The 14,326-nt window shown below is 36.6% G+C and overlaps 2 protein-coding genes across 3 annotated transcripts in view; one reads left to right on the top strand and one right to left on the bottom strand.

Moving 5' to 3' along the window:
* The window catches only part of LOC134528564 (mannose-1-phosphate guanyltransferase alpha-A), a 57,574-nt gene extending 46,589 nt beyond the window's left edge, over nucleotides 1-10,985 (top strand). Inside the window, exon 8 of the mRNA XM_063362297.1 lies at nucleotides 10,844-10,985. The gene's annotated coding sequence lies outside the window, so the exon portion shown is untranslated. The remainder of the gene's footprint in view (nucleotides 1-10,843) is intronic.
* Nucleotides 1-13,961, bottom strand: part of LOC134528565 (protein Rae1) — a 36,116-nt gene extending 22,155 nt beyond the window's left edge. The window contains exons 1-3 of one of the 2 annotated variants that reach the window (XM_063362300.1): nucleotides 13,816-13,961; nucleotides 10,343-10,541; nucleotides 2,123-2,215 (exon numbers count right to left, since the gene is read on the bottom strand). In XM_063362300.1, coding sequence (XP_063218370.1) covers nucleotides 2,123-2,215; nucleotides 10,343-10,534 — 285 coding nt within the window. In that variant the 5' untranslated portion in view covers nucleotides 10,535-10,541; nucleotides 13,816-13,961. The remainder of the gene's footprint in view (nucleotides 1-2,122; nucleotides 2,216-10,342; nucleotides 10,542-13,815) is intronic. The other variant, XM_063362301.1, reaches the window with a different exon arrangement.
* Nucleotides 13,962-14,326: the final 365 nt, after the last annotated feature.

The raw sequence follows: 14,326 nt of genomic DNA, 5'->3' as shown, positions 1-14,326 counted from the left end.
GCGAGAAAATCTTTTGTAATAATAAAGCAGGTTAAGGCGGGCTTTTTCAAAAGCAGCAATTTAAAAAAAAAATTTGATTTATTCGTCCGATTTCGTCATTTAAAATTAACAATTTATTGACATTGATTTGATTTCAGTTTATTTCTATAACTAGTTGTTCGTGATTATATTCAAACAAATTATTTAAATTAAATTTGCAAAAACTGTAAGTAATATTTCAAAATTAAAAAGTATGCAATTTTTCTTCAATGTTTACTTATGTCGTTATCACGTAAAATTATCGTCCGTAAACCGACTTTACAGACAACCCCCTTTTTTAATTCTTAATAGTTGTCCAAGAAACATTTATCAAAAATACAGTAAAATGAAAGAGACAGTAATATATAAGGAACCATAATTTATTGGTGTGAAATGCAAGAAAATAAAAATTGTCAATGCATTTTATTAACCCTTTTAGTGTAGTCATCCACTGAAGTGGACAATTTAAATCTTGAATGTGTGGGTTAAAGTCAGTAGCGGATCCAGAAGGGAGGGCTAAGGGGCCCAAGCCCCCTCCAAAAGCATCTGGGTCCACTATTGTTTTAGTGTTTGCCTTGATAAAGCCTAGCCTCAGTTGGGTCAAGCCCCTCCCAAACCAAAATCCTGGATCCGCCACTGGTTAAAGTTTACGTAGGTTCTAGTGAACATCATACTTTTCAGTTATAAATTAAACCTTATTTTACTTTTATTTATTATTACAAAATAATTAGACATTAATAATGTAATTATTGTGTAAAATTATTGCCAGACACAAAAAAAAAATAGTCTAGTTACAATCAAATAATTAAAAAAGGTATATATTAGGAATTGAAAAAGTGACTGAAAGGGTTAAAAACAAAAAGAGTAAAATTTTAAGTTTGGGATAAGTTTTGTTAATCTAACTGTTATAAACATAAAAATAAGAGTATTTTTTTAAAAGTTTCAATCATAATTACAGATTATTTGGTATATATAAAAAAGTTACAGAAAACAAATAAAAATTTCTCACTAAAAATCTTTTTTCATACATGTTACATTTTTTTTTCCATCAAATTATTTTTGTGAATGAATTCCAATTGTTGTACCTGTTGGTACCTAAATTTTTAATTTTTTTCAAATACATACTTACAGAGCCCTCGAGATATTCATAGCACGAATTTCACCAATGGCTGTCGTCTCAGAGGAGAAACTATTTTCTAATTTGATTGCACCATGGAAACTCACCCCAAAACTACGCCATGTTGAAACCCTGTTTGTAATTTCTTACAAACATGAAAAAAAATATACTGGTAAATCTCAATAATAACATACCTGAAAAAACCAACACTTTTGGTAATAAATACAGAAATAATTCAATAGTACTGAAGTGTAATGGACGCTTAACATATGTATTGTACAGTAAAACCTCATTTATCTGGATCTCTGATAATTCAGATATGATTTGTAGACATTTTATTTAATGTTCAAATAAAAATGACCATTGTAATCTACATCTGTGCAAACAAAGACGGTTAGCACACGTTAATGTACCTAATTGTGCTTCTATTCAAACGCCATACATGTTTGAGACAGAAGAAAGTTGGCGAATTCTTTGTTTAAAAAGGAGGTGAAAAGTAATTTTAATATTTTTCAATGACATGTAAACAATATAGTAGTTTTATTACAAAACATAGCTTTTTATCGGAGTAAACGGTAAGTCTGCTAATTTAAAATAAAAATTTGATTTTGCTTATTACCTGCATTACCTGGATTATCCGGATTTTCGATTTGTCGGGCTTAGCTTCGGTCCCAGTTAGTCCAGATAAACGAAGTTCGAGTGTATTTTTAAACGAGAAATTCTTTACAATAAGGAAACCTTGTCGTGAGGTCCCACAGCATTCAAATCAATTTGTAAATCAGAAGGATCCAAAAAAAACTTCCATGCAGCAACTCGTGACAAATGTGTGCATCAATGGTTCAGTGTCCAAGTGGTTCACGGGCCATCTAAACCTTTACGGCCGAGTCTCGCCACGGACGAACCGTGCCACACGGAACGTCGCCTTTATCCGGACGGCAGTCAACCCTAGTTCTCGAGGAACGGGCGACAGGGCCAACGCGGACTCACGTCACTCCAGCACACGTCCAGGACCGGTCCTTGCATGGTCTGCATGGATTTTGGAATGGTCTTCCCCGTCTGCTCAACCTCCCAGCACCGCACCTGCAAGATGACGCCGCGTCACAGACCACCGCGCGCTCTCTCTCTCTCTCTCTCTCACACACACGGTAGATCCGACCACCATCTCAGACCTTCACCGCTCCACACACGGGACCCGCACGGCAACGGCTGACGTCCAGCCCCAACATCACACGGCGATGTGAGGAGGTTGCTGCAGTAAGGGCCCACGCTCCAAAACAATGTTCTGTGTTATCAAGGTGCATATTATCTTTGAAAGATTTGTGCAATGGGAGTGCATGACTTGATGTAGGCTTTTGGACATGCGCCATTGCTTAGCACATGTATGTCTCTAGAAGAAAACTACAAAAAAAACACAAATTAAACAAAAAATTGCTGTTGTCAGGATTTAATGCCACACAATACTACACAACAGGAATATGGTCAACAAACTTGTGTTTTTTTGTAGTTTTCTTCTACAGACATACATGTGCTAAGCAATGGCGTAAGTCCAAAAGCCTACATAAAGTCATCAAGGTGCATAGTTTTCTTGGTGGTCAACACACTCATGTTTAGCTCCTTTTTCTACTAAATCCAGAATAGTTCTTCGTTCACTTAACATACTTCCACTCATTTTAAACAACTACTTATCAATCCACAAACACATAAAAATAGTACGTAATCTATTTATCTGAAAACTTTCAACAATTAAAATGGTTCTCTTCAAAATGGGGCTCATAACAACATCACATAAAACTTTTCATACCAACACAACAAATTAAAATTTCTGGAAATTATTTGGTGACTACAGAGATTAGGATATGTAGAATTCATTTCTGTACTCTCGACAAAAAAGGGCCCATGGTCTCATAGGCCCTTATTGCAGCAAACTCAACTGCAATAAAACGGAAATAACACCGGATAGCAAGTTAACACACTACAAAGCAATTAAATGCAATTGTATTAAATAAAAATAAATTAAATTAAATAAAAAATTACGAAACTAATCAGATTTTCAATCAAAACTTAAATCTAATGACAAATACCTAATCTTTCAAATATTAAAAAATTCAAGAAAGTAATATATTTAGCATAAGGTTTGAATCACAATATAATAAAAAAAAATATTGGAAAACATTTCCTTTTCTTGTTCTTACAACTGTTGATTACTTTTTTTTTTTTACATTACAACCTTAGAACATTTCTCAAACACAAAACTACTAAACAGATTTATTTTATTTGTTCCTATCATATTGAAAAAAATTCTCCATGCATCAGTCAAAATGACATTTTTTGGAGAAATAAGTATCACAGAACATTTAAGTATCTTATTTGTTGAGTAATAAGATTTGCAGACATTTTATTTAATGTTCAAATAAAAATGACCATTGTATTCTACATCTGTGCAAACAAAGATAGTTAGCACATGATAATGTACCTAATTGTGCTTCTATTCAAACACCATACATGTTTGAGACAGAAGAAAGTTGACGAATTCTTTGTTTAAAAAGGATGTGAAAAGTAATTTTAATATTTTTCAATGACATGTAAACAATATACAGGGTGTCCACACAAATCTGCAATAAAATTTCCCTGACTTTTCCCTGACCAAAATTTCAAATTTCCCTGACCAATTGATTTTTTTGAAACTTGTCTATTTCACCATTTTTGAACGAAATAAAGAAAATCCAGCCGCCACCATCCCTATAGCTGGCCTAGTTCTCTCTCCACTTTATTTCTTTTTTAGTTTAATTTTTATTTATATTTATAAAATTGAAAAATTATCAATACAAAGGCTAGAAAGCAACAACAAAATCAATAAAAATGCAACAAAACACAGAAACAATGAAACTAAATATAGTATATAGTTAGAATGATTTTGCACACTAATTTTAAATGGAATAAGCAATAGTCATTAATTAGTAGTTTTTAGTCTTTAAAACACTGATTTAAGGAACTTGATACATTAATGATAGCTTCTAGTTATTTTTCATATTCTGAAGAAGTTTTTTCTTGCGTTCAATTTCGATGTCTTCTTTCTCTCTCTCCAATTTCATGATTTTCTTCTTTTCTTCTAGCTCCCTAAGCTGTTGCTCAATTTTTCTTTTTCCTTGTCGTTGTTTCTCTTCTTCTGCATTCAACTCATTTTTATTTTCCAAATATGCTTGGTATCTTCGCCTTGAAGCTTGCACAGAACCAAACATACTTCTTGTAATGGTCACCTCTTGTGTTCCACCCATATTCTTCACAGCATCACAAATAATACGTTGAGCCACTAGAGATTCTTCCAATAAATTTTCAACAAGGAGAGACTTGTTTATTGAGAAGCCACTTTCCACGGAAGCATTCCCATGTGACAAGATGAAACAGAGTTTCATGACTTGCCACAAATCCTCAAACCTCTTGTCATTGCCAATAAGTGAATGTGAAAAAATTCATCTAGTCCAAAAGTATCATTGTTGTGAGTGGCAAAATCTGTGAAACTCTTTTTCCATGTCTCCGATTGAGCTTCTGCAGTCAGAGTAACATACTGCTTTTTGGCTCTATCAGCCAGCTTTTCCGAGATCCTTTTGGCACCATGTAACTCTTCAAGAACAGTGTTGACTCTCTTCAAACCCAAACCTGACTGGAAGAAAATAACCTTTGGATCGAAGCAAGTTAATCCTCGTACAAGATGTGATTTCAGAGGGCTTTTCAATTTTAGCTTTTCTACAATGCTGACAAGAAATTTTTGAAACTCATTTTTAAACATAAGTTTCTTCTTGTCAGAACACTTTACTTCTTTAAGCATCTTTTTGGCAGCATATCCAACATCAACTTTCTCTATAGGTATTAGATTTTCATTGTCGGACAAATCTAAATTCATCAGTTTGTATGCTGTACTGGCTTCAGCAATTACTTCTTGCTTGACAAATCTCATTACGAGATTCCTAAGACGTTCTTGAAGTACTGTGTACAGGAAAGGCACCAAAGGTTTCTGACTTTGAAACCGAACCAAGAAAGGTTCACACTCTGATATTAGACTTTTGAAAGCTGTCATCCTGACTTTCAGAAGAGGGTCAGCCATAGCTTCTTTGAGACATTTGTAATTATCATTTCCTGGAAGTGATTCTTTTTCAAGAAATTTCTGAACATTGTCATATATTTTCAGTGCTCGTTCAACACAAGCTCCATTTTCTAGCCATTTCACAGAAGTAAACTTAAAGGGAAAGTCTTTATTCTGTGTAATGTCTATGTACTTTGCTCGCCGTGCTGGACTGTCTTTGAAAAGACCATACATGGCTCTCAGAACGGAATTAACATCCCAACCAGCTGTTTTATAACCAGTCTTCACAGCTCCATTAACTGTATGTGCCACAGGTGCCAATATCAAGGAGAGATTTTCCATCTGGATTGTCATCTTTCAGTTTACTTTAAAGTTTCTTATAAAAACTATGATTTACGTTTGGCCCATCCATCAAAACTTGCAACAAGTTTTCTAAAGGGAGCATAAGGCCTTCAAAGAATCCTGCCAACAGATAAACAGCAGTTGCACGTCCTAAGAAAACACTGTTCCAATAACATGTGCAAACTCTTTGTTGGTTGACATCCCAAAAACGTACAAACATGTCCATTTGACCCCTCTGCACCACCTTATTAAGTGATTCATCAAAACACACTACATAATCACTGCAGTTGTTCAAGTCAGACTTCAAACAATCTTTGAAATAAGGGGCTAATCCATGATTAATTACATACGAGGCTTTAGTTTTCTTCATTGAGAAATTCTGAGCTATTTTGCTATCGTGAAACATTCTTCGGAAAACAGATGCACTTCTGTCACAAGCGTTCAAAGACATCTTCCCTGAAACTACTTCCAGTGCCCACATTATTTCTGCTGATGTAACATCATCATCATTCACTGTGAAAGTCTTCACATTAGTTTGCTGCAAGACTGGAGTTAAAGAACTACTACAGGTTGAGTCTGACGTTGAAGATGGATTTGATGCATGTGAGCTACATGATGGTAATGAAGGCACTTCACACTGCTCAGTTCTAGCGGATTTGGTGAAAAACGAAATTTTGAGTTGCAAACATGTACTTTGAGCATTTTTCACATGCTTTGGTCCCTTAGCATGAGAAAGAACAGACTGTCTCCCCATATTACTAAGCTTGAAAGATTTCATGCACACTTTACAATAAGCTAATGAAGAATCTGCAGGCACTAAGTCTAACCAACTGGCAAATTCTGGATTCAGTTTATAATCTAACCATTGTTTATTAAATGTACACTGCTTAGCCATGGTTCCTTCAACTATAGAAAAATGTTGCAATGACACAAAAATTGACAGAACCAGGTTTACACCACCTGATGGAGCATTTCAGTTTTTATTTTCACTAGTAGATCACACTTTTTCAAAACCTGAAACACGTCACCAAAACAAATCATTGACATTAAAAATATGTACACAATCATATACAAAAAAATATATTTGTTGTCTGTTTGCATTTCAGTTCTTGTAATCTTCAATTCAAAATAAATATAAAAATTTTATCATGCAGAGGTCTGCATTGTATTATTTAACAGTTTCTGGGAAAGACAAGGATACAAATACATGCATATACAGGTTACCACAGTAAAGTTCCTACCCCTGCATGGGCAGACTTTCATAAAATTACAATAATCATACTCAACTGCATTACGAAAAATGCAAATTAAAACAAAACCTTGCATACACCATTACATTGTGTGCGACTGTGTCTCAAACCATGACCTGAAAAAAAAATGCTTTCACAGTCTGGGTGATGGCAGACTGGAGCATGACATTTCCCCCTCAAATTGCTATCATTGGGGAATCTCCATGACTTTTCCATGATCTAAAGTGAATTCCCTGACTTTTCCTGACCAACTTCAACTTCCCTGACTTTTCCCTGACTTTCCCTGATTTTCCAGAATGTGGACACCCTATATTATATTATACTATATTATAGTAGTTTTATTACAAAACATAGTTTTTTATTGGAGTAAACGGTAGGTCTGCTTATTTAAAAATTTGATTTTTCTTTATTACCTGCATTACCTGGATTATCCGGATTTTCGATTGTCGGGCTTAGCTTTTAATAAACAGATTTCATAAAAAATTAAAAACATCAAAATCTGTGTTTCAAAAACAAAATTGGCCTGTAAATAAAACAGGTTTGCTGATTTAAACCACAATAGATTTAAACTACGAGGGTCATTCATAAAGTAACGAGACAAACAAATCAATGTAGCTCAAAAACTGTTTATTTAATAAATGTGAAACTTTTAAAAGTTAAAGTTGGCATCCTTGCAATGACTTATGTTCAGCTGTTTGTTAAGATTTTGTAAACATAACCTGTATATATCAGTCAGTTCAAGATGTGAAGTCTGATTAAGAATTGCACCATGGAAGAACAATGTGCCTTGATTAGATATTTAGGTGCTAATGGTAGTGATATCCACGCAAGGATGCTAAAAGTGTACGGGAACAATTGTTTAAACTGTTCCAACATTTACAAGAGGGTAGAACGATTTTTAAGTGGCAGCAAAAGTATCGGTGATGAGCAGCCAAGTGGCCAACAAGTCGAAGTTGTCACTTCCTCCTTTGAATCTCGCATTGACGCGATAATCCGAGACACCAGAAGAATCACCGTTGAAATTTTAGCCGCTAAAGCGTTCTGCAAGTGTTGGAATTGTCCATAAAATCTTTCAAAATAAACTGCAATACAAGAAAACCTGCACAAGACGGGTGCCGAAACAACTTATGGACACCCACTAAGAAACAAGGCTTCAAATCAGTAGCTCAATGTTCCACTGAGAAAGAAGCTTTTCTGAAAGAATTGTAACGGGCGATGGGACATGGATTCGCTATTACGAGCCTGAGTTGAAGAAACAAAGCGTGGAGCGGAAACACACAAGATCTCCAAGGCACAAAAAAATTCAAGACCCAGCCATCTGCTGGGACTCACAAGGTCCTATTTTATGTGATTTTCTTGAAGACCAACAAACAATCAACAGTTAATGTTACGCTGATATGATAGAAAACAAATTAAAGCCTGCACTTTTCAAAAAGGCGAGAGTTTGCTTCACAACAATGCACGGCCGCATACAGCACAGACAACGCAAGAATGCAATCAAAAACTGGGTTTGGGAGGTTCTTCCACACCCTCACTACAGTGCGGATCTATTTCCCTCAGACTTTCGTGTGTTTGGTCCCCTTAAGGAAGCTCCACGTGGCAAAAAATTAGGCTCCAACGAAGAAGTCAAGATTCAGGTGCAAATGTGGCTCCGAAAGCAGCCAAAAGAATTTTATGCCAGAGCATATGCAACTCAAGGGAACGATGGGACAAGTGTACAGGTGTTGGGGGGGATTACGTTGAAAAACAGTTAAAATTTTATTTTAATTTAATATACTGTTATTGAGCTACATCAATTTGTCTCGTTACTTATTGCATGACTCTCGTAAGTGGTTTCAAAAAAGAATTTTTTTTTTTAAATTTTTAAATAGAATATCATTATTTTTTTTTTAATTAAAGGTCTAATTCACCATTCTAATAACAACAAATGTTTGGTCACGAATGTTTCTTGTGATTTAAAAAACAAAAATTACGTACTAAGCAAGATCTTGTCATTTATATTATCTGAGTAAGTTGTAAATTATACCCAGCTAAATACTCCTCAAAAATTAAACATATAAAATAAATTAAATTCCTATTCTGTGAGCAATCCCAGACTGTAGAGTAAATCCCCATTCTGAGGAAATACCCATCCTGTGGTGAAGTGACAGTCAGATTTGCTGGGCTTGAGTTCTTTAATGTTATAACTTTTCTGGCTCAACTTGAGCGGCACACAGCAGGATGTTGTATGCCTTTAATTTGAACATGATGAAAACCAAATTTTTTTTATATATAAAAAAAACTTGCTTTAAACCTTGGTTCAAACCATGTTTTAAACCACTGTGGCTTGAATCAGCCAACCCAGCACTGAGCACACTCTATATTCACAAGGACGTAGCCTCAACAGAGAAACCAAACAGTAGTTTGTGACTCGGCCCACGATTTAGATTCAAGACTCCTGATTATCATTAGCTAGAGCACTTCTAATGCGCATCAGGTCAAAGACAGTCCAAACACACAAGAAGAGACAGATGTTTGTGTGATGCCGAAATATTCTGCAAAATGTATGCCTCTACATCATATCACACTCTGAAAAAAATCCCTAACCAATTTTAGATTATCCAACTCTCCTGTTACACACAGAGATTAAAAACATACACACCATAGAGAAAACATTAAAAATTAAAACCAATTGGAATATAAATTATGGTCTCTGAAATTCGTAAAACATTAACATAAACACACCATTGTTTTATGTCTTGAAACAGGTTTTTGTTCATTCTTATTGTTATTTTTAGATTAACAAAAGTTAAAAGCATAAATTTGTGAAGTAGTTCTGGGTAAATTAAATTCAAAATACCAAATTATTTCATTGCACTGTTAACATAATGTGGTAGCAGCTGGACTTTGCGACGGTTCCTTACCTCTTGCCGCAAGGGCGCTTGCAAAATCATGACCATGCAACAGGGCTGGTAAGCGTAAGCATCAAAACCATGTTTTACGGAAAACTTTCTGCACGTTTTAAAGCTTTCTACTTATTGTACACATAAAAACATAAATATGGGCAGTATACGACATACAAGCAACCTAATGCAGAGATGACTTGGGTTTGCTAAAAACCCACGAGCAAAACTCTCTGGATGCGTGGACCCCTTGCCAATGCCGCCTCTTGTACATACAGGCATGTAATATGTGAGGTATAAGTAGGGACACCTGTATTTCGCGAATACATTTCGTGTCAAGGTATTTCACAAAACACTGTAGCTTTTCTCCTGTGGTTATTGGCTGAGGACGGGGCCAATGAGAATGTGGTCACCGTACTGCTGCACCCTCACAATTTGCCACGACTCTTAGGAAAAGCTACAGTGTTTTGTGAAATAACTTGACATGAAATGAAATCGTGAAATACAGGTGTCCCTAGATATAAGCCCTCTCCAAACGCAGATTACTTAATGTTGCCCTGAATGTACGACAGGTACAGTCCTATCAGCAGCGACGAAGCCCACACCTGACTAGTCGCGGTGAGCACCGGGGCGATCACGGAACCTCACTCACGTTGTTGTCCCAGCTGCCGGCGATCAGGAAGTTCTGCGGGATCGTGGCCGGGCTGAAGGCCAGCGAGGATATGGAGTCGTCCGGCGGGGAGACCACCTCGAAGTCCTTCATGGGGTTCGAGGAGGACGGGGCCGCCGTCGCCCCGAACGTCGACGTGCTATTCAGTCCGCTCTGGCCGAACATGATGGTCATATTTCACCTGAAACCTTCCGATAGTTACCACCACAGCACAATACAACCAATTTCTTTTTTTTAAAAATAAGTGTATGACACTCAATGGGGAAAAAAAAAAAAAAAAAAAAACATCATCCAGCAAACGCAAAAGTGTTGTGATTCAATAGGTAACTAACAGAAACATGTGATTTTGAGTTAGGGGGTTAAAACCTCAATTTTTTTTTTATTACATGCTGTGCTGGCTCATATAATGTTAATTCTGAGGAAATTGGGAGAGTTTAAAGGGTTGTCTGAATTTTTTTTTTATAGTAAAATTGTGTTTTTCAGGTGCTGTTAATGTTTTTCAACCACCCTGCCTCCCGCAGTGCCTGTGTCGAGTGAGAGGTGTGTCGGAGGACACACCCGGCCACTGGTGTTGTGTGTCCGTTCTGCTTGCGCTCCACGAAGCAGAAAGGCACAGATCTTTGTAATCACCACAAGTAGTAAAAACACATTTTCATTTTCAATTTCTTTTTAAAATTCATTTACCTTCTTAATTAGTTTTCTTTGTGTGGAAGAATATGATTTTAAGGACTTCTACATCTATATCTATATTTCCTACTTTTAAAGCATTTTGAAGCGATAACTTCTTTAGCCGCGTTGAGCAATTTTTGGTTGGGGAAAAACTAATGGGTTCGCGTCACCGACATGCTAGTGACGTGTTGCGCCAGACTGGCGAATCGCAGCGGCCTGTGTACATGTATACGCATGTATACACTAATCTCGACTGTATCATGTGCGTGTTGGACTCTTTTTTGGATGGGTAAAATCTTGTGAGTTCGCATCTGACATGCTGTAGTAGCAGTAAGTGAAGTTAATTTGACCACGTGAACAATGACCTAGGTCTGACATCACTGGTAAGTCATAGCTGGGTAATGGATTTTTACAATAATTTTTACATACCACTGACATCTGTTGTGACTAAAAAATTATGTAAGGATAAATGATATCATGCTGACATTGTACTGATATAATACCAAAATCATTTTCTTACGTACATTTGACGTAGAAATGATGTCATATTACACATTTTAAAAACAAAGTATTAAGTTTTCACTTCTGTTGACAGTCCCCATGACTGGCTATTTTTTTTACTCTACAATTTCTCTGACCTACACAGCCCTTCCCATATCCTATTAGCATTTTTTTTCAATTGTTTTTAAATCCAGGTACAGTTGAAACCTAGGCATTGGAAACAGGTCACTGGAAGAGAGGAGGTTGCCAAGACAGTGGGAGGAGTCTGGCGGGGGAGGGGAAGCTACAGTCTAGTCAGCCTTACATCCAGAGAAGTTGATGGGAGGAATCGGTACGTAAAGAATGTGGCAAGGTAAACTGGCAGGAAGGGGTGAATGGACCAGAGGCAGCATGGTTCTAGGAGGGCAGATTCTTACGAAACACGGACTGCTGGGTTGTTGGAGCATCTCGTGGAAGCAGTGGACGCAAGGCAGCAGGCACATGCTTGCTTTGTACCAATTTCGAAAAAGCATTCCACACGGTGCCTCGTGGCATGATGATGAACGTGAATTTCTCGCAAAAGGAATCAAAAAGTTCAGGGTGCGAAAAAATAAAAAAGTTCTGAAACTGGGGTTGTGAAGTCAGGGAACCCTGGGGGGCAGTGTTTTAGGAACCCTGACGTTCACGATGATTACAAACAAACTGAACAGGAAAATTAAAAAAGGTTAAGGATGTTTGCAGATTACTGCATCACGTGTATGAAGTGCAGGGGGGGACGGAAAGCATTTGCAGACACTTACACAGGGCAGGATAGAGCACAATGCACATGAAAACAGGATGGGATTAAATGTCAGAAAATGAAAATTGTTAAATTTTGTATCTATATATAAAAAAAAAACTGGCTGCAGCAAAGGAAAATGGAGGCGGATTGTTATATTTATTTAAGGTTGCCTCTGAAGAAGTATCAAGAGAAACTAAGGGCTCGGGAGAAAATCATTTTGTTATGCTCTCTCTTTATTATTTAATATACAATCTAGTAAAAAAAAAAAAAACACTATTAAATGTTACCACAACCATACCTGTAAATGTGATCTGAGGTTTCTTACGAATGCTTTAAACAATCCCCATGGAGCTTGGGCCCTGAGGGTTTCCTCTCATCTCTCTGCGTGGGTGGGAAGGCAGGTGCAGTGGTCGGTAGGGCACTGGGACTGCTAGGGAGGGTCCCAAAGGGGACAGGCGGGAAGGTGAAGGCTCCAGAATACACCACACTGGCCGGGCAGATACTGGAGTACCCTGCTGCAGTATGGGCCCCATATCTGGTGGTGATGTGCGAGGTAGATTAAGTCAACGTTATGGCCTGGGTGGTCAAGACTTTTTTTCCACCCTACTTGTGCCTAATTATGGTTTATCAGGGTGGAAAAAAGTCTTGGCCCCAGCCGTAACGCACTGACATTAAACATTCCTGTCTTCCAGAAACAGCCTCAGCTACACTGCATCCCTAAAGATCTCTGGAGAACCACAGGATAAAGTTGCAGCTAGTATCAAGTAAACAGTAGAAGGGCACAACAATCAGGCCAATCTCAAGTGCAACACAGACTCGGCTACACTAAGGAAAAATAGAGCACAACATGGCGAAGGCTGCGTCGCTTCATAGGCTTAATTTAACCTATAAAAAGGTAATTTCTCATAAACCAACAGGAATAGAAACACTATTTTCAGGGGAAATATAGGAGCGTCTGTAATGCTCAAAAATACACTTAGAATTCTATAATTTTTGTTGCAGAAGAGTCCCGACCATTACAATTTACGTGAAATTAAATCTCACCGGTTGTCATTTCTTTTGTTTCTGAAGTACACTGTGAAAACTTCGTTTACGTGATACGTCTCCGATCCGGCGTTATGGTAGAACGGGCTTAAGACAATGATTGAAAAAATTCCACTATACAAAAAAAATTGGATTTACTTTATTTATTTGAACGAAATAAAGGTTTTCCTACAAAATCATGCACCTATGTGCCATTGCATGTGATGTACAAATTACCAAAACAAAGAGCAATACATAAATGCTTTCATCTGCTACTATTTCGTACAGCGATTTTTCTTAAAGGCTGTGATAATTACAATGGAAATTGTTCCTTATTGCGTATCCCGTTCATCTCGACGTTTTATAACTCATATTTTCAAAATAAAAAATATAGGTATTTGTTATGGTACAGTTTCACATCACTAACACATTTAGCCGCTTACTTAATTTTAATATAATTATATAAGTTTAAAGAAAGAATGCCGTTTTACTTGCTACTTACCAACGCATCACATAAAATATAACACAAACCGTAAAACGTTGTTTTACTAACAAACAACTCTTGCGTCTTGCCAAACCAAAGACAATAAACAAACAAAATTTTACGAAAAACAAACACATATAGTCACGGTCATATAGATACGTCTGGCAACTTTTCTTGATTCTCCGGAGGCATAGTGAAGCTCGCGGTTGCCTGTGAACCAATTACGATAAAAATAAACAAGACAATAATTAAAATTGTGTTAAATAGGTTTCTTATAAATATTAAAATATTTCTTAAAACTCTTTTTCTTTTTAACCTTTAGGTAAATTTAGGATTTTTAATTTATTTGGGAGCTTAGTTGTGGTGTAATGCACAGAAAAAAACATTAAACTTTAAACTAAATGTCAGTGGAACATTAGTGTGTTGAGAATGTGGATCCAAAACAAATGGATTATCCAATAATATAGCATGTTTTAGGGCCAATTTCAGCATATTCGTTTAAGATTATAAATTGAAATAAACTACACTT

This window comes from Bacillus rossius, chromosome 1 (genome assembly GCF_032445375.1).
Source record: "Bacillus rossius redtenbacheri isolate Brsri chromosome 1, Brsri_v3, whole genome shotgun sequence".
NCBI lineage: Eukaryota > Metazoa > Arthropoda > Insecta > Phasmatodea > Bacillidae > Bacillus > Bacillus rossius.
This window is presented reverse-complemented; position numbering and strand designations above follow the sequence as displayed.